General features: G+C 42.2%; 1 protein-coding gene across 1 annotated transcript in view; it reads right to left on the reverse strand.

The window, feature by feature from the left end:
* Positions 1-24,514, reverse strand: part of xkr4 (XK related 4) — a 37,421-nt gene extending 12,907 nt beyond the window's left edge. Inside the window, exons 1-2 of the mRNA XM_075484204.1 lie at positions 23,419-24,514; positions 1,453-1,652 (exon numbers count right to left, since the gene is read on the reverse strand). Coding sequence (XP_075340319.1) covers positions 1,453-1,652; positions 23,419-24,113 — 895 coding nt within the window. The 5' untranslated portion in view covers positions 24,114-24,514. The remainder of the gene's footprint in view (positions 1-1,452; positions 1,653-23,418) is intronic.
* Positions 24,515-25,965: the final 1,451 nt, after the last annotated feature.

Raw genomic sequence — 25,965 nt, forward strand, 5'->3', positions numbered from 1 at the left:
GCAACAAATGGATATGTTAAGTTGTCTTCGGTATAAAGTACCTTTTCACTCAGTGGAACCATGGTAATTGTATTAGAATCCATTGGTAGGATCTAGTACTAACTCACGCTTTTAGTTTTGCTCCTTGAACAGCCTCGAATTTTAGCTCTGAACAAGGCCTTGTTGATAAAACTGTAATTCGTGAATGTAGCAAACAAATCCAAATATTTTTGTGTCTGTGCTGCAAACCAGGAAAAACAAACTATATCAGAATCAGAATCAGAATGCCTATATTGTCATTATACGAGGTACAACGAAATTTAAAGCCACCAAAAACAGTGCAAAGAGTGCGAATATAAAAAATATAAAAAATATATAAGTAATGTAAAAAAGGTAAGGATGGAAGATGTACAGTTTTTTACGGTAATAAAATAAATAAAATCAAATATGGTGTTAGTGGTAATAGATAAAATAAGGTGTTAGTAGGTCTTGTATCCACTGATACAAGACTGTTAGCTAGTTGGGTTAGCTTGCCTTCACAACTAAAAAACTAGTTTCTTGAGAACAACTGTGAAGCAAATAAAAATTTTGAAAGTACAGTGCTCTGGAAAGCACAAGTGGATCACTTGTTGTTTGAGGCATGGTAACTTCTACTTTTAAAATGCTCACAGTTGAAATTCTGCCACCCACTGTAGCATGTAAATGAAAAGATTGTAGAAAAAGTCTCAGTTTAAGGTGATATACTGCAGATAAGCCAGAAAACATGGAAAAGATTGAGAGATTTTTCTGCGCTGGTGTTGAAGCCGTGCTGCTTGAGTGAATTTTCCTCGTACGTCAGATATCATCTGCTATGATGAGTTAACATGTCAACTGAAAAGTTGTTTACAACCAGGAACAGCTAACTGGGCTTTCCAAATGTCAACTAATGCTTGAAAAATGACACAAAATCCCTGTTGAGTTGAGTAGAAAAGGTCGTGGTTCAGAAGCCACCCTTCCTGGTTTTGGTTCTGCCAGAGGTTTCTTCCTGTTCAAAGGGAGTCGTTTCTCCACAGTCGCCTCAGGCACGCTCAGGACCGGAGATTGGACTGAAGACAAGTTTCAGTGCAATCTGTTGGTTTCCTTAGCTAGGAAACTGTTTTTGAATTGTCTCTATATGAATGAATAGGATTCATTTTGAAATGAATTATGATTACAATGAATTGAATTCCAATTGGCTTGAATTGGACCATATTATTTAAGTGCCTTGATATGACATTTGTTGTAATTGGCGCTATATAAATAAACTGAATTGAATTGAATTGAAAATTGAAAATATCAAGGTTATTCAATAACAGACTCCCAAGAATTTGAGATATGGAATCAATAGTTAAATGCTTTGATGATTAAGTGAGAAAAATGATCAAGCCCAAGTTATGACTTGTAGGGATCTGTGAGCACAGAGTTGTCACAGCAGTGTTTGTGCATTTGTGTTACCTTGAACAGCTTGGAGCTTATGTGTTTGTATGATGATGCACAGCTGCAGCACCAGTTGTGGAGCGCTCTCCAGAAAGGTGGCCAGTAGATGCAACATGCTCACATCTGCAAACTCATACACCATCCTCCAGTAGAAACGCCAACGCTCTGTTTCAGCACTCTGACGACTTCGTAATCCCAGGTAGATGGTACGAAAATACCTGGTAGAAACATGGGAAAAATATTATACTAGCGATCTCACATTCAACTGAGTAAGGTTACACATCACAGCACAGTATATCAAAGAGAACTGTGCACACTCTCCTTATACTCCTTTTTAAAATGTTGGAATCACCCAGGATGACTGAGGGTAACATCCAAATATTCACTGGCACAGATGATTACTGTTTCCAATCATTTTCAAGGTACATCATTTCAAACAACACAAGTGTCACTGTAGTGTAATCTGAAATCGCAATAAGCCATTCTGCTGGTTCCAGTGAATGAGTGATACTCTTTGTGTCATGACCTAGAATTACTTTCAAAGATCAGCTGGCCATAAGCCACTCTTTACACACATCCAATGACAACATAGATTGAAAGACTGCATTTAAAGGCAGAAAGAAAAAAAATATTCCATGGTCTGTTTGAGAATAACTAAACTATCTGGGGAGGAAAAAAGAAAGGTCAGAGATCCTGGCAACAGCCTGGTTATAGGGAAACAGGAATACTGAAAATCCCAAGTGATCATTGTGGCTCAAGGAAGTCAGAGACACAGGAGAGCCGGGCAATCAGCTTTACTCTAGGAGAGCAGAAAACAAAGTAGAGCACTATGCAGACAGCCCAGCTCAAAGACAACAGAAACACAGGAAACCTCTGACTGGCATCCAGGCAGCAGTATGACTGGAGCACAGGGGATCATGTTGCCCTGATTGCTGCCCTGTACTATGAAGAGACAGAGTTAAGACCAGAAACAGACCAGACGGAGGTCAAGAAAAGGCAAATTCATCAAACAAACCTTGGGTCTAACACCAGTGACAGTTCAAGTGGCAAACCTTACAGACAAAAGGAGCAGGCCAAAGATGAGAACCCAGCCCAGTCCAGAGGGCAAAACTCCAAAAACTAAACTAGACTATCAGGGATCAAGCAAAGACCACAAAAACCTGGAAGAGTCAGAGATCATATTTGATAAAGAAAGAAGTGGTGATGTCCATCGTGTCTCTTTAGGTGAGAAACCAGCTCAAAAAGATTAAGGCGAAGTGATGGCTGAAAAACATATGTGGAATACATCCTGCTTGGTTCCCGTGCTTAAGACTCTGCACCCCAGGAACCTTAGCTGCTACCGGCCTGTGGCACTAACACCACACCAAATGAAGGCTCTGGAGCAGCTGATCCTTGCCCAGCTGCGCCCCCTGGTGAGCTCGTCCATGGAGCCGCTGCAGCTTGCGTACCAGCCTGCCATTAGAGTGTGTGATACGATAATTTGTCTCCCTTCAATGAGCTCAATTGTCACCTGTTTTTTTCTCTCCAGTGCTCCATCAGTGTTTCAACACCATCAGGCCAGCACTACTGTGGGACTAACTAACACGCCTAAAACAACACACACACACACGCTGTTTATCTCATCCAAAGAACGTGGACGTGGACGGTGGTTGGCCTGCTCATGTCACAAATAACTGGCCAATTATTCTTGGTCGCATGTAAGTACAACCTGTGAGATAAAGGTGAAGAAGACAGATATGAAATATTTCCAGATATATCGGGGCTCAGTCTGACGGATTTCCTGCGGGAGCTCCGTCACTCCGAGTCCAGATTTCTCCAGCTTGTTCTTGGGCTTCCAATGAAAGAATCGGGCTAACAATTTGGTGCCGTGACCTGGATTGGCTGACTCTGAGATCGTAACTGATGGAGGACCGCTGGAGTTGATTGGAGGAGACCCTTTTTCAGACAATTCAAGGCGCCTAAAACACAAGGTGAGCAGAAAACCTCTGGTATAAGCGTATGTGAAATTTCTGCACATTGGACATGCTTAATTAAATGTTTGATTAATGATGTCCTCAGATCACTAAATCAAAGGACAAAATTACTGTCTGTTGGTCCAACTGAAAGGTCATATGTAAAGTATAAACACAAAGTCACATTGAGGGAAAGTGATTTGGAAAAATAAAAGATGTCAAATTCATGAGATAAATGAATAACCCCTGAGGGTTGTCTTCTAAATTGTATTGAAAATAAAAACTTTTGTGCTTTTGCCGCTTCAGGCAATGAATGTAAAATAAACAGCTGCAAGGAGCTCAAGTGTTCTCTGAATAAGGACACAGGCCCAAGTTTGTTATTTCTCATGAAAATGTGGGGTGGTTTGCTACTTGGTTGATATTTTACTGTGTCCGTGAAAGTGTATCGAACAGTTGAGACTGATCGAGAATTCCTGACACTGACACAGATCTCAAGTGGTTCTTTAAAAAGGGGGGCATTGGAATAGAAAAAAAGGGGAAGTTTAGTTATGGTGTTACAGAGATTGGTGAATTAAAACGAGTGAACAGACTGGGAGAACCCCCAGCAATCAAGCGCAAAGTAAAAGGCTCCGTGTAGAAGCTTCTTGGTGGGTCCCCACTCGGGCATGGCGCCATTCACCCATTCTGACTAACACGTGTAAAAATACCTAAATATGTCACAAACAAGTGTTGATGAGTGGAAAACATGTAAACCCGGCTCATTGGGGTCGGTATTATTTGACACCTTTGCTAGATGGCAGAAAAAAGCTGAAATATTTCTGGCAAATTGTCAGTGTTTTTTAGGAGAAGTTAAATTCTCTATTCAGACACAGGCCCCTGCCCAACTACCACATCAAATGCCAGTCAAGATGTTATCTTCTCCAGAGACACATCCTACCAAGCTATAAGATAAGACACCTCCGCCCAGCATAACTGCAACCAAGGAGAAGCCGACAGGCTGCCACCTCCTTAAGCTGAGGCCCGCATGCTATTAGATGCTCTCCAAAAACAGATACCCCAAACTAAACCTACTACTTCAAAGGTATTAACCAACACTCAGAATACACCTCCTATGATGTGTAAATTAGTGTTTATTTAAAATGGTATACTGGAAACAGCTTCATTTCCAGGAGATAATGACTCACAAACAGGCAGAAGAGTGAAACGGCACTAATCCATTCATCACTAGTACTCTAGTGGAACCACCCATCTCCGAAGACTCAACTGACATATTTGAATCACGGTCACTAGAAACCCAATCAGAGGCAACACCATCTGAACCTGTCTACATGACTAGATCAGGGGCTGCAAATGTTGGTCCCTCTGTACATGGCCTAACTTCTGTATTTGAGCAAAACAGACCAAGTGAGTGGACAAATCGTACTGAACAGTCACGATACCATAATCTGCCACATGTCCCTGCTCAGAAACCTGATAGTGGTAATATTCACTCGTGCACAGACACCCGTGGCAGTCATCATCAGATGCCATTGGTAATGGCAACTACAGGTGATGGTCGCACTACTACCACGTATAATCCATTCTCCTTGCAGGACATTGTAATGATTACATCCCAGTTACCAGACATAAATATAGGGGGCGCACCATGGATTAAGGCATTTCTAGAAGCATGTGCTGGAATAGTCCCAGCCCTAGGTGATTTCAGATGAGTATTCGCCTCATGCACGTCATTGGGCATGTTGAAAGAAATTGAGCAACGCTGACAAACTGATACGGCCCTAGACAGTACGCCCCTACATCAGCTTGTGTACTTGTTATGGCCACTAATACGAGAAAAGTTCCCTGTACACATGAGGTCAGCTGAACTGTGTCGACTACCACCTAATGGAGATGAGAGAGGGGCAGCCTATTTACTCCGGGTAAGAGAGCTATGGCAGGATAGAACTGGTGAAGATCCAGCTGTAAGTGACACCATTGAGATGCTATTTAGAGGAGCAGTGGAAGCATCACTGTCTCCCTCTGTGCAATCTACACAAAACAAGTGGTTGGATTAAAAAACATGACCCATTCAGTCTGGGCAGCTCATGTCACTCAATACATTGATAATGAAATTGAAGAACGGGAACAAGAGAAAAAGGAATTAATTTCCCTGCAAGCACAAGTGGCAAAATCACAATTGAAAGAAATAAGAGAAAAAGTAAATCATAATCTCTTTTCAGGTTTTTGACCGTAGTGGTGTTTCTCCATGGGGTTTTCTGTTTGATCAAGGTGCTCTTGATTCTTATCGGTGCAACAGCTTCCATTACATTCCAAATTTTTAAGTTGAAATGATCCAGCAGTCCTTCAACCGACTCTGCGCTCATTGTTGGTAACATAGCTATGGCCTCCCTAAACTGAGTACTTGTTTTCTCATTAATGTACCTCTTCTTAACTGAGAAGCTGGTTGTTTGAACATTCTGAGTGATCAATAAATCAAATAAAATGCAAAAATGGTCAGACAAGGCCAGATCAATAACCACAACAGAAGAAATATCAACACCTTTAGAAATGAGCAGGTCCAGAATGTGACCTCGAAGGTGGGTAGGTTCTGTTACATGCTGCCACAAACCAAACATGTCCAGCACAGAAGAAAATTCTTTGGCATTACCATCCGTCATATTATCTATGTGAATGTTAAAATCCCCGGTCAAGATGAAATGGTTAAAATCAGTCGAAATAACAGACAATAATTCAGAAAATTCATCAATAAAACTTGCACAGTATCCTGGAGATCTGTAAATGATTAAGAACAGGATTTTAGGAACACCCTTTAAAATAAAACTAAAGCCCGATTCGCACGGGATAAGTATTACCTATGGATCACTGGTAATTCGCAACTACCCCCGCACCTCTGTATTTTTTTGTGGTGCATTCGGACGGGACAAGCAAAAGTCTGTAATTTACTGAAATCACAGACATCATGAGCGGATATTCCGTAATTGTCGTAACTTCCTGTTTTGCCCCGTTGTACCTGGTTGCATTCACAAACACACACGTGTGCGTTCACATGGGACTTAAATTACCACAGGACGTCTGTGTTTCGCCGAAACACAGTAGGTAATTCGCGGTGGAATTATTACCCCACAAATCACGGACATGGCACATTCGCACAGGACTAAGAACTCAGACATTCTCCGCAATTATTCCGAATTACGGGGGGTCCATAGGTAATACAAGTCCCGTGCGAATCGGGCTAAAGATATTGTTGTACGTGGTACCGTTAACAGATTAGATAGATTCACCCAGCATGCTGACTGTTTTCGATTCCTTCTTTTACTAACTAAAGCCCGATTCGCACGGGACTTGTATTACCTATGGACCCCCCCGTAATTCGGAATAATTGCGGAGAATGTCTGAGTTCTTAGTCCTGTGCGAATGTGCCATGTCCGTGATTTGTGGGGTAATAATTCCACCGTGAATTACCTACTGTGTTTCGGCGAAACACAGACGTCCTGTGGTAATTTAAGTCCCGTCTGAACGCACACCTGTGTGTTTGTGAATGCAACCAGGTACAACGGGGCAAAACAGGAAGTTACGACAATTACGGAATATCCGCTCATGATGTCTGTGATTTCAGTACATTACAGACTTTTGCTTGTCCCGTCCGAATGCGCCACAAAAAAATACAGAGGTGCGGGGGTAGTTGCGAATTACCAGTGATCCATTGGTAATATTTATCCCGTGCCAATCGGGCTTAATACAAGAATCCTATTGGGTCCCAGCTTGTTCTCAGAACAGCTGTCAGTAGTAGGACTACTATAGCAGGGACCCTGTACACATCATGGCATGGTATCTTTGTTCTGAACTGTGCTATCTTTGTTCTGAACTCTGGGTGTTGTGCTGCTCCTTGAACATCCTGCACATCCCCTTGTGTCCTGCTCTGCCAGGACAGATGATGTAAGAGGAGGAGGGGGGGTGCCCTGCGTTTCTCGGTTGATGGTGGTCGCGGGAGTCCTGGCTGGGATAGAGACATCCTTTTGAGACCTTGGGTGATGTGGAGTAAAGGGTCTGGTGAGGGGGGAGGGCTGGGGGTTGTTTGCCTCGCTGCTGTGTCCTTCAGTCTAATCTGTACAGTCATGTTTGGGTTTGCCTTCCCAACAGCTGTCACATCCATGGACTCTTGTTTTTAGTTTCATGTTTTAGGTCACGTTTTTGGTTCTTAGTCCATGTTTAGTTTTTAGTTTTGCCATGTTTTAGTTTCCCTTCACTTACCAGTTCATTAGTTTCACTCACTTCACCTGTGTTTTTTGCCTCAGCTGCACTCACTCTCCAATCACTCTCACTCCCTATTTAGTTTCCAGTCTCCCCTCTCAGTGGGTGGGATCTTTGCCTTTGTTTGCTTACCTTGCCTTGGTTTCGTGCCCTTCCTGTCTACTCACCCATGCTACCAATTTTTGTCCAAGATAAGTATTTATATATTATGCCATGCCAAGTGTTTTTGTTTGTTTTTTCCTCAATTACGTTTTTTGATTCCGGCTCTTTGTGTTGTTACTTTGTTTTTTGGTGAATAAATCCAGTTTTCTTTTCTTAAGTCCGCAACCGTGTCCTTCCCTTAACCCCACCCTGACAACACCATGACGTAAGTGTGCACCAAGTAATCTCCATCCAGCTCGATTCGGACGCATGCCATCAGGTCTGAAACGCTCCTTACAGTTCCAAAAGATATTAAAGTTATCAATGAACTTAATCCCATGGGCGATGCATTCATTTGACAACCATGTGTTCAGGCCAAGAAGTCTGCTGAAAAGTTCACCAACACTGTTCCAGTAGGAGATGTCAGTCGGACCGTCCGGTTTGGGAGCTTCACCAGATATTCCAGTGTCATTTGGACACATCCAGGGAAGTGTGTCAGCCAGGTCTGCAGTGTGAGATTCCACATCAGCTGTGATCCCGTGTAGAAAGATCTGAGTTAGTCCTTTGTCACATGAAGGCTCCACAGCCTGCACAGGAGCTATAATAGAGTCAATAAATTCCTCGTCGTTACGAATGTCTTGCAGCGTTTCAATCCTCTTCTCGAGCTGTGTTATCCTCACAGAGAGTAGCTCACACTGTGTGCAGCTCACTGATACTGCAGGGTTAGGAGACAATGGGCCTCATGCAAGAACATTTTCTTATTTTTATTCTAAATTTCTCTCACTTTTCGTACGATGGTCTGGTATGAACACGCCACGTCAGATTCAACAAACGCTCTTAACTCGGAAAAAGTGTGTAACCGACCTGCGTAAATGATGAATGCCACCTGTGTGCATTTAAGTGCACGTACACGAGGAAAGAACATTTGCATACTCCACGCCCAAAATGATACCATATAAGGCTGTGCTTCCTCTCTCCTGTGGCAGGAAGTGTTGAGTCATGAAAATGGCATCAAGGCGCAAAAGGAACAGCTTTAGAGGCTCTGAGACTGAAGTTCTGCTTTCAGTGATCCAAAAAGGAAAATCTGTCATTTTTAGCAGTGTCAGCAGTGGAATTACAGGACCTGCTAAAGCCATGAAATGGGAAGTTATTACGAGTGCTGTTAATTCCGTGTCACCTGTAGTTCATAATGTCACCAAAATAAAGAAGAAATGGTTTGATATGAAAATGGCTTAAAAAAAAAAAAAAAAACGTCTCGCCATGGCCAGGCGCTCGATGACTGCAGCTAAAGCCGTGCAATCAGCTGTTGCCTCATCATGATGGCTCTTTGATGGGGTGGTCCATGAGGGGGGTCTTCTGGCACCACACCTTCTGGTCTGCCTGGGCTGGTTCAGGTGGAGACCCTCGTTCATGGCAATATTGTGCAAATCTGGCATGCCTTCCCTGGGCTATAGAGCAGTTTGCCCCCCGCTGTATGGAGACACACCCACCTGGCCTTCAGCTCAGTGCGCTCCACGACAGAGGCACGGGTGCTTTGATGCGTATATGTGTGTAGTCTATTGCTCCGATTATGTTTGGCAGTCCAGCCAAGGCATGAAAGTCCCTCTTAATTTGTACTTGTTGGACAGCGGTGTATGGGAATCTGATGTACCATGGGTGATAAACTGATGAGAGCTTTGATGACCAAGGGGGGGCGCACGACTCACAGAGGACTGGGACACCTCCGATCTGTCTCCAATTTCCCTCTGAAAGGTTCCAGTGGCCAAAAGTCCAAGGGTGGTGAGGACCTGGACGTGTGGTGGAATTGGGTTTGATCGGCGTGTTTCTCTCTGGAGTTGTGGCTCTAGCAAGCTGCATATTTGCAGCAGCACAGTCCTTGGCAATCTAAATCACGATGTCAGCCATTTGTCTGTCTACACGGTCTCGGAGCACACATGCGCTAAGGCATCCAAAAGTAGCAAGTTAGACGCTGGTTAAATATACAATCCATTAGTCAAGCAAACTTGATTGGAATAACAGCGGACTATTTTAGGAAACTCCTACGACAGGTCTGGATCACTCGTGAATTCTGTTCGTACCTGAAAGAAAACGTAAAATACAAAAAGATTGGTGAATGCGCAAATTCTCTTAAATCACTCGTACGCACGACTTAAGAACAAATCTGTGCGTACGAACGGTTGTTGCATGAGGCCCATTGTTCTGTCCGATTCTCTTTGTAAACAGGAGGGCTAATACCGTTTACAATTATACACTTTAAATAATTATACACTTAAATAAAATTATATCCAAGACTTGTGGACAGAATTAGAATGATTTAAAAGCGAATAAAGCATTAAGCAGCAGGAGGAAACAGAGACACATCTGCACTCTTCAGAAGCAGGAAACAGCAATCCTGCTTCAGGACTAGAACAAATGTAAAGAAATGGCTGTAAAGTCATAGTTATAGGAAGACAAACTGCTGCAGGGTGACTGAATACTGTGTGTTGAGTGAGTAATGGCTGATCATTAATAAACAAGCAGTGCAATTGGATATTCAACTCAATACAGGTTTCTGGTAAAGAATGCAAAGTGTAAATTAAACTTACTGAAATGTGAGTGACAAGAGAATTTCAAAATGGTACAAAATAGAAACTACAACAGTCTGAATACTTTTTAGAAAAAATAGTCTAAATATTGTTTCAGCATGCAGTTTCATCACAAAAGAAAACTGGAACATTCTCTCATGAGTATACACAATTCCAAGCAACCCAACTCTACCTGAGGCAAGAGTTCTTTTAATGAAGTGAGTTCATTATCACTTTCACTCTGTCTGTAGCCTAAATTTCTATCTCTATGTATCATTCTCTGTTGCTGCTTCTCTTTCTCTCGCTGTGAAATATCATCAACATGCGGCACCCATTTGGCAGCAGGCTAATGGGCTGTGAAATTAAATTCCATTGTTGGAAAAGAATTTGAAAATGAAATCTGGACATGAAGGCTGTTGCCTGTTCCAGGACAGATAGCCCTGACAAAGCTAACACAAAGTATGTGGTGACAGCCTTTCTGAGTCTACAGATAAGTTCAGATAAGTTAACCTTCCACTCAGAGGTTGTAGTCAAACAACAAACAGTTCCTGAATGTGTCCCAGTTCTTACTGGTTGACTTGTATCCACTGAAAAGTAAGGTCATTAAACCCTTAACCATCAAAACTGACACTTTATGCCATTTGCAGCACATTATCTCTGTTTTATCCAGCAACACAGAAATCTGGTTATTCTGGTTATTAAATGGATATTTCATTAAGCATTTTGTTGTAATTCCATCACAAAACCTAATGGTATTTATAAATCAAATCAAAATCAAATCAAATTTATTTGTATAGCACATTTCATGTACAAACAGTTCAAAGTGCTTTACATAAAATAAAAGCATTGCAGCAGGGAGTGCAAGAAGCATTAAAAATACATAAAATAATATAAAGAGAAACAATTAAAATCATTTAAATGAATTTAAAATCAGGCAACAGTCTAGATAAGTTAAAAGATATTTCATGCATAGACACATGAGAAAAGAAATGTTTTTAACCTGGATTTAAAAATGTCTACATCTGGTGAAAGTTTAATCTCCACTGGCAGTTTGTTCCACTTGTTTGCAGCATAACAGCTAAATGCTGCTTCTCCATGTTTAGTCTGGACTCTGGACTGGACCAGCTGACCTGAGTCCTTGGATCTAAGAGCTCTGCTGGCTTTATATTCTCTGAACATATCACAGATGTATTTTGGGCCTAAACCGTTCTGGGATTTGTAAACCATCAGCAGGCTTTTAAAATCTATTCTGTGACTGACTGGAAGCCAGTGTAAAGATTTTAAAGCTGCTGTGATGTGTTCAGATCTCTTAGTCCGGGTTAAAACTCCAGCAGCAGCGTTCTGGATGAGCTGCAGATGTTTAATGCTCTTTTTGGGAAGTCCAGTTAAAAGAGCGTTACAGTAATGGAGTCTACTGGAGATGAATGCATGGATGAGTTTCTCCTGGTCTTTTTGGGAGAGGAAACCTTTAATTCTGTTGATATTTCTGAGGTGGTAAAAAGCTGCCTTGGTGACAGCTTTGATGTGGCTGCTGAAAGTCAGATCTGAGTCTATCAACACTCCGAGGTTACGAACTTGGTCAGTGATTATAAGGTCCCGAGTCTCAAGATATGTACCAACGCTGACCCTCTTCTCTTTGCTCCCAAACAGAATGATCTCAGTTTTGTCTTCATTTAATTGTAGAAAATTCTCTCTCATCCAGGTGTTTACTTCCTCCAGACACTGACACAGAACGTCAGCTGGGCTGCAGTCGTCCGGTGACAGAGACACATAAAGTTGTGTATCGTCTGCATAACTGTGATAATTGATGTTAAAGTTCTGCAATATCTGACCCAAAGGGAGCATATACAAGTTAAACAGAAGAGGTCCAAGAATTGACCCCTGGGGGACTCCACAAGTCATGGCCACTCGCTCAGATTCATAGCTGCCAATAGTAACAAAATAACTCCGGCCTTCTAAGTAGGACCTGAACCAGTTAAGGACCGCTCCAGAAAGTCCAACCCAGTTTTCCAGCCTGTGCAACAGGATTCTGTGATCTACAGTATCAAACGCAGCGCTGAGGTCCAACAGAACCAGGACTGAGACATTACCAGAATCAGTATTCAACCTAATGTCGTTTAACACTTTGACCAGAGCTGTTTCAGTGCTGTGATGACGTCTGAAGCCTGATTGAAACTTATCAAGACTTCCACTTTCATTCAGAAAGTCGTTGAGCTGGTTAAATACAACTTTCTCAATAATCTTGGATATAAAAGAGAGATTAGAGACAGGTCTGTAGTTGTTCATCATAGAGGCGTCTAGAGTTCTCTTCTTTAGGAGTGGCTTAATGGCAGCTGTCTTTAGTGACTTGGGAAAAATGCCTGATGCCAGTGAGCTGTTAACTATTCGTAGGAGATCACTTTCTACTGAGGTAAAAACAGTTTTTAAAAAGTCGGACGGTATTATGTCCAGAGAACAAGTTGTTGATTTCAGCTGCCGAACTGTTTCCTCTAGGATTTTTAAATTAACAATATTAAATTGTGACATAACGTCAGAGTTATTTCTAGGTTTTAGACACAGATTAGTTTTCTTGTTTGTCTGTGTTGCGTGAATGTTTTGTCTAATTGTTTTGATTTTTTGGCTAAAAAAGTGGGCAAATTCGTTGCATTTCTCAGTGGAGAGGAGGTCTGGGTTTGACTGTTTAGGAGGATTTGTGAGTTTTTCAACCATAGCAAACAGAGTTCGAGAATTGTTGACATTCTTATTAATCATTTCAGATAAATGCAGCTGTCTGGCCTTGCACAGCTCATTGTTATAACTACGCAGGCTTTCTTTGTATAGCTCATAGTGAATCTGAAGCTTTGTTTTCCTCCATTTACGTTCAGCTTTCCTGCATTCTCTTTTCAGATTTTTGACCGTAGTGGTGTTTCTCCATGGGGTTTTCTGTTTGATCAAGGTGCTCTTGATTCTTATCGGTGCAACAGCTTCCATTACATTAAAAATTTTCAAGTTAAAATGATCCAGCATTCCTTCAACAGACTCTGCGCTCATTGTTGGTAACATAGCTATGGCCTCCCTAAACTGAGCACTTGTTTTCTCATTGATATACCTCTTCTTAACTGAGAAGCTGGTTGTTTGAACATTCTGAGTAATATGTAAATCAAATAAAATACAAAAATGGTCAGACAAGGCCAAATCAGTAACAACAACAGAAGAAATATCAACACCTTTAGAAATGAGCAGGTCCAGAATGTGACCTCGAAGGTGGGTTGGTTCTGTTACATGCTGCCACAAACCAAACATGTCCAGCACAGAAGAAAATTCTTTGGCAGTACCATCCGTCATATTATCCATGTGAATGTTAAAATCCCCGGTCAAGATAAAATGGTTAAAATCAGTCGAAATAACAGACAATAATTCAGAAAAATCATCAATAAAACTTGCACAGTATCCTGGAGATCTGTAAATGATTAAGAACAGGATTTTAGGAACACCCTTTAAAATAAAACTCAGATATTCAAAAGAAGTGAAATCACCAAATGATATCTCTTTACACTGGAATGTATCTTTAAATAAGGCAGCCTCCCCCCCACCTTTCCTCCCATTTCGGCATTTATCCATAAAACTAAAGTTTGGGGGGGCTGCTTCATTAAGAACAGTAGCACTTGGGCTCTCTGTTAACCATGTTTCTGTCAGAAAAAGAAAATCTAAATTGTGTGAAATTATGAAGTCATTAACTAACAGTGACTTATTGGACAGAGATCTAATATTAAGTAAGGCTAGCTTTGTGGAGTTTACACCGGTCTCTGTTGTATTCTGAGTTGTACGTGGTACCGATAACAGATTAGATAAATTCCCCCAGCAGGTTGACTGTTTTCGATTCCTTCTTTTACTAACTAATACAGGAATCCTATTGGGCCCCAGCTTGTTCTCAGAACAGCTGTCAGAAGTCGGACTTCTATAGCAGGGACCCTGAACACATCATGGCATGGTATCTTTGGTTTGAACAGTGCTATCTTTGTTTTGAACTCTGGATGTTGTGCTGCTCCTTGAACATCCTGCACATCCCCTTGTGTCCTGCTCTGCCAGGACAGATGATGTAAGAGGAGGAGGAGGGGGTGCCCTGTGTTTCTCGGTTGATGGTGGTCGCTGGAGTCCTGGCTGGGATAGAGACATCCTTTTGAGACCTTGGGTGATGTGGAGTAAAGGGTCTATAGCACTGGATCATTTGCAGTGTTGGTCAAGTTACTTTAAAAAAGTAATTAGTTACAGTTACTAGTTACTGCTCCCAAAAAGTAATTGAGTTAGTAACTCAGTTACTACATTGTAAAAGTAATTAGTTACTCAGCAAAGTAACTGTGGCGTTATTTTTATGTTCTATAACGCTGTTACGTTCTATAACATCTTTAACATCAAATATGTTTATATTAACTGATTGAAGAATAAAAACACTATATACAGTCATTTAGAACATTAGGTTTTTATTTGAACTCAATAGATTGCAGCCTGCCATATGATGCATAGAAATAAAAACATAAATATTGAATATAAAATGGTGATGGTGGTCACTCGTTTCTGACCCAAAAAATGGAGTGTTGTTTGTTTTCGAGTGGCTCCGCCTCCTTCGCTGGGGCTTACGCTAGCTGCATTTGGGCTTGGGGTTGGGTTAGCTAGCTGCATTTGGGCTTGGGGTTGGGTTAGCTAGCTGCATTTGGGCTTGGGGTTGGGTTAGCTAGCTGCATTTGGGCCTGGGGTTGGGTTAGCTAGCTGCATTTGGGCTTGGGGTTGGGTTAGCTAGCTGCATTTGGGCTTGGGGTTGGGTTAGCTAGCTGCATTTGGGCTTGGGGTTGGGTTAGCTAGCTGCATTTGGGCCTGGGGTTGGGTTAGCTAGCTGCATTTGGGCTTGGGGTTGGGTTAGCTAGCTGCATTTGGGCCTGGGGTTGGGTTAGCTAGCTGCATTTGGGCTTGGGGTTGGGTTAGCTAGCTGTATTTGGGCTTGGGGTTGGGTTAGCTAGCTGCATTTGGGCCTGGGGTTGGGTTAGCTAGCTGCATTTGGGCCTGGGGTTGGGTTAGCTAGCTGTATTTGGGCTTGGGGTTGGGTTAGCTAGCTGCATTTGGGCCTGGGGTTGGGTTAGCTAGCTGTATTTGGGCTTGGGGTTGGGTTAGCTGCTGCAGAAGGAACAAGTGCTTCATATTCGCATGGGTTGATGTGAGGTGCCTCATTAGATTTGAGTTACTTGAGGCAGACGTGGATAAAGTTTTTTTCCCTGGGCATAGCGTGCATGTTACATACACATTCTTGCCTTTTATCTCCACGAGTGAGAAGTAGTGCCGGTACTTCCAGTTAGAGAACGCTACCTTTGAACTTCCCTGGCTCGTCGCCATTCTCACTGTCTTCTGTGTGTGTTTAGTCGTCAGCGCGTGCAGTGAGACAGCGTGACCACCCAGCCAATCATCATCGCATTTGCAACGGTGTCATCATCCCCACCCCTGCTCTCTCCAGGCAGCGTGCAGCTGATGTGTAGCCGAAAGCCTACAACCAAATTGTAGAAATGCGCCACTTTATACTCTCAGTAACGATAACGGCGTTGTAACGATGGGAAAAGTAATTAATTAGATTACTCTGTTACTGGAAAAATAACGCCGTTATACTTAAATGCCGTTACTCCCAACACTGACATTAGGCATGAAACCTCTGTTGCAACAGGTAGGTTTGAAGGTCCCTGCCAGCGATCTGCTGATGGCTTTTCTTTGGCATACTGTAGGCTTCTATAAGTGTTGTGCTTCTCTAGGCAAGACAAGGAAAATCTATTCATACGTCATAATTCAGCTGCTTCTAGTTTCTCAGTTTTACCCCAACGTGTTACTTCCCTCCTTCATTCTACTACTCTGAATCCAAAAATCAATCTCAGGGTGATATGTTGAAGATTATCTTAGGCCCAATGATTTAAAAAGAAAAAAAAGATGCTGGTTTGTGGTGCTGGCATCAGTTCTGCTGGTCATTCTGAGATCATCATGCTGGCAGGAAAGTTGTTTTCATGTGAGAACAGCTAACTGAGATTTCCAAAGTCCAAAAGTCTGGAATAAGACCCCCATAATCCAGACAAGTTGAAGAGGGGATGTTATAGGTGTTGGACAGAAGCACAATTCAGAGCAAGAAGAGGGAAGTTTAAACAATTTCTTCCCTTGATCGTCACTGGGAATGTGGGTTTACTGGCAAATAAAATGGAAGAGCTTGGACAACTGACAAGGACAACTGTTCCCCCAAACTTCTCCATAGTTTTCCCAAATTCCTCCCACACCTCAGATTGAGTTTGGCCGAAAGTGACGAGCTACAAGCCATCTTTGCTTAAAAAAAAAAAAGCCTTCGGAGGATGCTTTCGTAAAGACAGAAAGTATTCGTGTCTGCTGAAGAAAAGCAAATTAGGACATAATAGATTTAAGTGTTTGTTAGCATTTTATAAAAGCTACCACCTTTGCTGAAAATCCATTTTGTACATGTTAATCATAATACCCAGGACTCTGATAATGTGAAAAACTAGATAAGGTGTTTACATAATACAATATTCCAGGTACACCAGGATTCAAAACCAAGATAAGATCTTTACATGTTCAATACATGAGCAAAAAAGACAACCAAGACCCTCATGCAAATGTTAACAAGCCCACTACTACGTATCTGGACAGTAACCTTAAATGTTTTTTTTATATATATATATTTAAGGAAACATTCAGATTCAGTATGTTATATTGATTTGTTGTAGCTTAATTATCATGGCTTTGCAAACTTAATCTGATAGAAATCTTTGTCACTTAACACTTTGTAGACATGTTTCTGAATTGTTTTTATTTATCTTTCATTTTTTTTTGTAGTAACAGGAGCTTATTACTAAAAGGTTGATGAGGAAAGACCTAATATGAATCTGCTTTCACAAGATCATCTCATTTTGTTTTCATGTGATATAGTAGCTACTACTCCTCTGCTGTATGGTGTCTCCATGAAGTTTAGGAGCACATTACTCTGAAGATGGCTGCGAGAGAGGGAGGGTTTTGTTGAATAGTCTTTTTTTTTTCCATCAGAGGATAAATGTCAGCCTGGCCATTAAAGATTGCATGACATAAAGAGTGCAGTTTGTGATGAAACAAGGCTACCAAATCCCTCGCTATGCATATAATGGCGTGACCACTCAGATAAAAGAGGAATGAGGGTGATGCAAAGACAAGATACATTTCCCTTACATCTTTCCAAAGAACTCCTGCTCTGACAATAATATTGCACCAAACTTTCAATTATGCAGGTGTTACAATTTGTGGAGAATGATGTATGAGGACCTAAATGCAGACTAAGAAGAAGACTGGAGGTTGAAGGAACTTAAACTGATTCGTTACTAACTCCACAAAAGAGTTAGAAATACAGAAATACATAAAAACTAAACTGGAGAAAACAAAAGCCAAAATGCTGACAAAACTAGAAAAGCTAAAAGTGACCAGAACTAGAATGAAACATGAAATGGAAGAACTTTTTGTTCAGGTTCAGTCTAAAAAGATGGAATCAAACCAAGAGCTTTAAGTTCTTTAAGCCTGACAAAGCTGAGGACACGAGACGGGGTGATATGTGAAGAAAAAGAATTTAAAAAAGAGGAAATAATAAAAGAGAAAAAGTGCATTCAATGTTTTTAGTATTCCACAGAATGCAATGATCAAGGTTTACACAAATTGTGTGCAAAAACTTTGCCAATGCTGGACAGTAATGAGTGACTTTTTTTTACACAGTACTGTGCAAAGAAGAAAGAAATATTTTACAAATTAAAAAGATTAAAAAAAAGATTAAAAAAAAGTAATTTGTAATACATATGTAATCATCCTATGCTTTGAAGCCCCGATTTATTTTCTGGTATTGCCATATACCTTCAGTGGTCACATCGTTCTCAGCATATAATACATACACCTGTTGTAAAAGACCCCGGGGTCTGCAGCACCACTGAGAATTCAGCACAATGAAGACAAAAGAGGTCTCCAAACAGGTCAGCAACAAAGTAAAGATTCCAACTGGGTTATTAGAAATAACCAAAACTCTAAATATCGCTCTGAGCACAATTAAAAATAAAAATAAATTATAATTCTACCATGACAACCTCAACAAAGGCCAGACCACCAAAATTTCTGAATCAGACAACAAGAGCATTTCTGAGTGGTAACTGGATGAAGAAGCTGCAAAGCTCCACTGAAAAGATTGGAATTTCTGTTTATAGGACCACTCCACTGTCATGGGAAAGTGGCCAAGGAATGCTACTACTACTACTAATAAGAATAATAATTATAATAATAAATGTATATAAAACTATTTCAGTCCTCAAGATAATTGAAACTGGGAAGGAGGCTCACCCTTCATGATGACAATGACCTTCAGCATACAACTCAAACAGCAAGGATTTAAGATTTAAGAAGAATCAAAGCCAAGACCCCCGTCAGGATTTAGGGTCTGCAGGATGCTGCACCTTTCCCTTTTTTATCTTTAGTGAATCACAATATGTAACTACAGTAATGTGGCTCTTGTCAGAGTGACCCTGTAAATCTTGAAAAAACGTTAATTGAAATACTTGTTTTTGGAAGTTGTTGCAAACGGAAAACGAGCCCCGGCATCAGCAGCAGTGACTGACACCTGGTGCCATTTTTAAAGAAAAGATGTACATGCATAAGAAAATAATCTGAAACACACTTTAACGTTAAAATGTTCCCCTCAACTGTTTTCTCTGCTCAGAATCATCATTTTATTGCCTATATACCGATTATTAAGGAGCAGCAGCCAACTTTTATTCTGAACTGAAACACATTTTGTGTCTCATCTCTACCTCCACTCAGTGCCGTTGCTTTCATTACAATACTCGACTGTAAAAGTTGTTGATTCAATATCGAGTCATATTGGGTCTGATCTCTGGTAAAGGTTAAAAATCCTTTGGGAGTTGATTGTTGAATAGTTTGAATATTGAAAACATGGAGCTGAATCAGTATTGTAATATAGTTAAATCTGATCAACATTCTCTAAATATTCTGTGCACTAACTTTTAGAATCTACTGGAAGTTAAAACAGCATCAATCCAAAATCAACCCTAACAAACATCCTGTTTCTGATCAACATAGATTCAAACGGCATTTTAGTGTTGTTTGAATCTGATTTTGTTGTTTGGTATGTGTAATGTGCAGAGATGGGGACTCAAGTCATGCGACTCGAGTCGCACAAACAAAGACTTGAGACTTGACTTGGACTCGAACACAAAGACTTGAGACTTGACTTGGACTCGAACACAAAGACCTGAGACTTGACTTGGACTCGAACACAAAGACTTGAGACTTGACTTGGACTCGAACACAAAGACTTGAGACTTGACTTGGACTCGAACACAAAGACTTGAGACTTGACTTGGACTCGAACACAAAGACTTGAGACTTGACTTGGACTCGAACACAAAGACCTGAGACTTGACTTGGACTCGAACACAAAGACTTGAGACTTGACTTGGACTCGAACACAAAGACTTGAGACTTGACTTGGACTCGAACACAAAGACTTGAGACTTGACTTGGACTCGAACACAAAGACTCGAGACTTGACTTGGACTCGAACACAAAGACCTGAGACTTGACTTGGACTCGAACACAAAGACTTGAGACTTGACTTGGACTCGAACACAAAGACTCGAGACTTGACTTGGACTCGAACACAAAGACTTGAGACTTGACTTGGACTCGAACACAAAGACCTGAGACTTGACTTGGACTCGAACACAAAGACTTGAGACTTGACTTGGACTCGAACACAAAGACCTGAGACTTGACTTGGACTCGAACACAAAGACTTGAGACTTGACTTGGACTCGAACACAAAGACTCGAGACTTGACTTGGACTCGAACACAAAGACCTGAGACTTGACTTGGACTCGAACACAAAGACTCGAGACTTGACTTGGACTCGAACACAAAGACCTGAGACTTGACTTGGACTCGAACACAAAGACTCGAGACTTGACTTGGACTCGAACACAAAGACTCGAGACTTGACTTGGACTCGAACACAAAGACTTGAGACTTGACTTGGACTCGAACACAAAGACTTGAGACTTGACTTGGACTCGAACACAAAGACTCGAGACTTGACTTGGACTCGAACACAAAGACTCGAGACTTGACTTGGACTCGAACACAAAGACTTGAGACTTGACTTGGACTCGAACACAAAGACTCGAGACTTGACTTGGACTCGAACACAAAGACTCGAGACTTGACTTGGACTCGAACACAAAGACTCGAGACTTGACTTGGACTCGAACACAAAGACCTGAGACTTGACTTGGACTCGAACACAAAGACTTGAGACTTGACTTGGACTCGAACACAAAGACTCGAGACTTGACTTGGACTCGAACACAAAGACTCGAGACTTGACTTGGACTCGAACACAAAGACTCGAGACTTGACTTGGACTCGAACACAAAGACTCGAGACTTGACTTGGACTCGAACACAAAGACCTGAGACTTGACTTGGACTCGAACAAAGACTTGAGACTTGACTTGGACTCGAACACAAAGACTCGAGACTTGACTTGGACTCGAACACAAAGACCTGAGACTTGACTTGGACTCGAACACAAAGACCTGAGACTTGACTTGGACTTGAACACAAAGACTCAAGACTTGACTTGGACTCGAACACAAAGACCTGACACTTGACTTGGACTCGAACACAAAGACTCGAGACTTGACTTGGACTCGAACACAAAGACCTGAGACTTGACTTGGACTCGAACACAAAGACTTGAGACTTGACTTGGACTCGAACACAAAGACTTGAGACTTGACTTGGACTCGAACACAAAGACCTGAGACTTGACTTGGACTCGAACACAAAGACTTGAGACTTGACTTGGACTCGAACACAAAGTCTCGAGACTTGACTTGGACTTGAACACAAAGACCTGAGACTTGACTTGGACTCGAACACAAAGACTTGAGACTTGACTTGGACTCGAACACAAAGACCTGAGACTTGACTTGGACTCGAACACAAAGACTTGAGACTTGACTTGGACTCGAACACAAAGACTCGAGACTTGACTTGGACTCCAACACAAAGACCTGAGACTTGACTTGGACTCCAACACAAAGACTCGAGACTTGACTTGGACTCGAACACAAAGACCTGAGACTTGACTTGGACTCGAACACAAAGACTAGAGACTTGACTTGGACTCGAACACAGACCTGAGACTTGACTTGGACTCGAACACAAAGACTCGAGACTTGACTTGGACTCGAACACAAAGACTTGAGACTTGACTTGGACTCGAACACAAAGACCTGAGACTTGACTTGGACTCGAACACAAAGACTTGAGACTTGACTTGGACTCGAACACAAAGACTCGAGACTTGACTTGGACTCGAACACAAAGACCTGAGTCTTGACTTGGACTTGAACACAAAGACTTGAGACTTGACTTGGACTCGAACACAAAGACTTGAGACTTGACTTGGACTCGAACACAAAGACTTGAGACTTGACTTGGACTCAAACACAAAGACTCGAGACTTGACTTGGACTCGAACACAAAGACCTGAGACTTGACTTGGACTCAAACACAAAGACTTGAGACTTGACTTGGACTCGAACACAAAGACTCGAGACTTGACTTGGACTCGAACACAAAGACCTGAGACTTGACTTGGACTCGAACACAAAGACTTGAGACTTGACTTGGACTCGAACACAAAGAGCTGAGACTTGACTTGGACTCGAACACAAAGACTCGAGACCTGACTTGGACTCGAACACAAAGACCTGAGACTTGACTTGGACTCGAACACAAAGACTCGAGACTTGACTTGGACTCCAACACAAAGACCTGAGACTTGACTTGGACTCCAACACAAAGACCTGAGACTTGACTTGGACTCGAACACAAAGACTTGAGACTTGACTTGGACTCGAACACAAAGACTTGAGACTTGACTTGGACTCGAACACAAAGACTTGAGACTTGACTTGGACTCAAACACAAAGACTCGAGACTTGACTTGGACTCGAACACAAAGACCTGAGACTTGACTTGGACTCAAACACAAAGACTTGAGACTTGACTTGGACTCGAACACAAAGACTCGAGACTTGACTTGGACTCGAACACAAAGACCTGAGACTTGACTTGGACTCGAACACAAAGACTTGAGACTTGACTTGGACTCGAACACAAAGAGCTGAGACTTGACTTGGACTCGAACACAAAGACTCGAGACCTGACTTGGACTCGAACACAAAGACCTGAGACTTGACTTGGACTCGAACACAAAGACTCGAGACTTGACTTGGACTCCAACACAAAGACCTGAGACTTGACTTGGACTCCAACACAAAGACCTGAGACTTGACTTGGACTCGAACACAAAGACTTGAGACTTGACTTGGACTCGAACACAAAGACTTGAGACTTGACTTGGACTCGAACACAAAGACTTGAGACTTGACTTGGACTCGAACACAAAGACTTGAGACTTGACTTGGACTTGTTAAAAATGACTTGTGAACATGTCTGGTCATGTGTTATGGAGCAACACTGTTTGCAAATGGATGAGGGAGTGTTTGAAGCAATTCATGACCAAAGATGGAAGTAGAAATCCTGTTGGCACAGGACTTATGATTTACAAAGACTAGGATGAAAGAGGAGCCTGCGGTCGCATTGTTTAAGGCCTAAATCTGAGCAAAAATAAGGCCTAAGTGCTTGTCAACCTTTGTGCATGTTGGCCGTGAAACTACATAGAATTTCATGCATCTGGCAGTTCCTCTATGCATCTGTCCAGGCTGACATATCCGGTTTATATGGAAAGCAAGTCTTATTTATGTCAGTCTGGATTCATAAAGCATGTACACTGCTGGATTTGTGTGTGGACCCTGTAAAAGGGAAGAAAAATGGCAACTGTGGGAGCTGGCATCACCCTGAGACCACCATGGTGTAGGAGCTGCCCTGTGCTGATTCCTTCATTAATCCCACACACAGAAATGCATTCGCACATTTATCCACACACAACTCCCTTTCCATCCTACCTCCATATCTGACCCAGCTGGAGGATGTGGATGACGGACTGGCCGAACCAGACAAAGAAGGTGTAGTAAGGCGATGGTTTCCGGCTCCGGCCGCCCAGCACGGCGCTGGTGGTGCTGGTGGTTGTGGTGTTCTTGCTGGCGGTTGACGCCTGTCTTTGTGGCGTGGTCGGTGGGTGTTGAGCGGTAACATCCCCGTGTGAGGCCGAGCCGCTCAGCAGTTTCTTCCCATCCATGTGAGAACAATCGACGCCGGATTCGGCTCCGTCCTCCACAGTGAAGTCGTGGACAAACCATCTGAAGCTGAAAAGCTGGACCGAAAACGAACCCAGCACCACGAAGAAGAGCGTCAAGCCGAACCACCAGTAGTCGCGGCGGAGGTAGTAATCGACCGACAGCCACACGTCGGTGCCCACATCGGCCAGATACACGGCCACTGCGGCAACGATCCACAAGCAGTCCCACACCGTGTACCTCTGCTGCTCCCTGCCCAGGCGAAGGCACGCCGAGCCGGAGCCCCCCCCGCCGCAGCACCGCGACTCTCCGTTGACGAAGTCCCCGTCCCCTGTGCAGGCAGAGTCGGGCGCTCCGCCCGGGTGGAGCCCCTGCACCGAGCCGGAGTGTTCGGAATTCTGCAGGGGGGTGAAGGCCACGTCGCTCTTCTTTATCTTAAGGACCCCATCCGATTTAGCTGCCATTATGAGAATACAGAAAAATGATGACACTATTCCCCTTCGATCATTGGGTCCACTTGTCTTTTACCCTTGCCGCTGCTCGCCGACACCCTCCTGCGCGGCTCTGCTGCTCCTCCTTTCTGGACAGGACTAGCTCCTCCACTCTGCCGTCTGGGCATTATACACGATGAAAACACAAATTAGCCCTGAACGTAGACCCGTGCTCGCTCCGGCATATTGGTCCATATCACCTTTTAATTGGAACTAATCTTGGTGGTAAATTCAGCCTTCGGGGGGGTATTTCCGAGTTGTTTTCTTCATTCTGTCTGACTTGCCCTCACAGAGTCCAGATTCTGAGGCTGATGTTTGGAATGAAAAAAAAAAGAAACGGTAGGTAAGGAGGAAGGTTGCAACCATCTGCTTCTTCTATGGCTCACACTACAAACCATGACATCATCCCCCCCCCCCCCCCCCCCCCCCCCTCTATCTTTTAACGGTTTGCAGGCCGTTTGACAGTACCAATAGACTCTCGTTAACATTACCTATCGAGGGCAAACAACATTTCCCATTTCTCAACATTTCTCCCTGCCTACCATCCAGTAAGTAGCTCGTCATGTGGATCGGGACATTTCAGATCGCAAGGAGCCCGGTTCTACAGGGATACTGGTGTTCAGCACCACAGACAGCTCCTGCTGTTCAGCACCACAGACAGCTCCTGCTCATACCCAAGACGGTTTCTTTTAATCACGTCACATCATTTTTGAGCATATGCATATATATACATGTATATACATATACATATATACAGACGTGTGTTATGTCACTGTAATGCAGTGACAATTCTCCTAAAAAGGTCATTGATGAGGGTTTCATTTAGATATATTTACATTTATATATGTTTGTTCTTTCTTTTTTTTTAACCAAGAATAAATTAGGTATCTAAAAAAAAATATATTTTAACCTGCATTGTGTGTTCAAATATAATTCCATTTGTATCTAATTGCTAATTTGCTAATATCTAAAAGAGATTGCCATGAAGACAGGAGTAGAGGAGATGTTGTGAAGTCCCCGTCACAAAGTACACAGTTCTTATGAGCGAAATTTAATCTATGTCTAAGTAGTTCTCCATCACAGAGTCCAGATTCTGAGGCTGATGTTTGGAATGAAAAAAAAAAGGAAACGGAACGGTAGTTGCATATATATATATATACCTATAAATGCTATCTAATTTGTTCCAAATGTTTAAGATTATACTTAATTCAATTCAGTTGATTTATATAGCGCTAAATCACATCAAATGTTATCTCAAGGCACTTCAACTATACAGTCCAATTTATTGTAATCATAATCCAATCCAATCAAATGATTCAATTAAAAATGAGTCTAACTCATACATATAGAGCCAATTCAAGAACAATTTCCTAGCTAAGGAAACAACAGATTGCACTGAAACTTGTCTTCAGTCCAATCTCCCGTCCTGAGCGTGCCTGAGGAGACTGTGGAGAGAAACGACTCCCTTTGAACAGGAAGAAACCTCTGGCAGAACCAGAACCAGGAAGGGTGCTCTACTGGGAAAATATCCAACTATTAAGAATCTTAAATTCTATTCTGAATTTAAAAGGGAGCCAATGAAGAGAAGCTAAAACTGGAGAAATATGATCTCTGCTGTTAGTTCTCATCAGAACTCTGGCTGCAGCATTTTGGATCAGCTGAAGCCTTTTCAGAGAATATGTGGGACAGCCCAATAATAAAGAATTACAGTAGTCCAATCCTGAAGTAACAAATGCATGGAGCAGTTTTTCTGCATCACTATGAGACAAGATGTTCCTGATTTTAACAATATTACGAAGGTGAAAGAAGGCAGTGCTTTAAGACA

This window comes from Odontesthes bonariensis, chromosome 14, assembly GCF_027942865.1.
Source record: "Odontesthes bonariensis isolate fOdoBon6 chromosome 14, fOdoBon6.hap1, whole genome shotgun sequence".
Lineage (NCBI taxonomy): Eukaryota > Metazoa > Chordata > Actinopteri > Atheriniformes > Atherinopsidae > Odontesthes > Odontesthes bonariensis.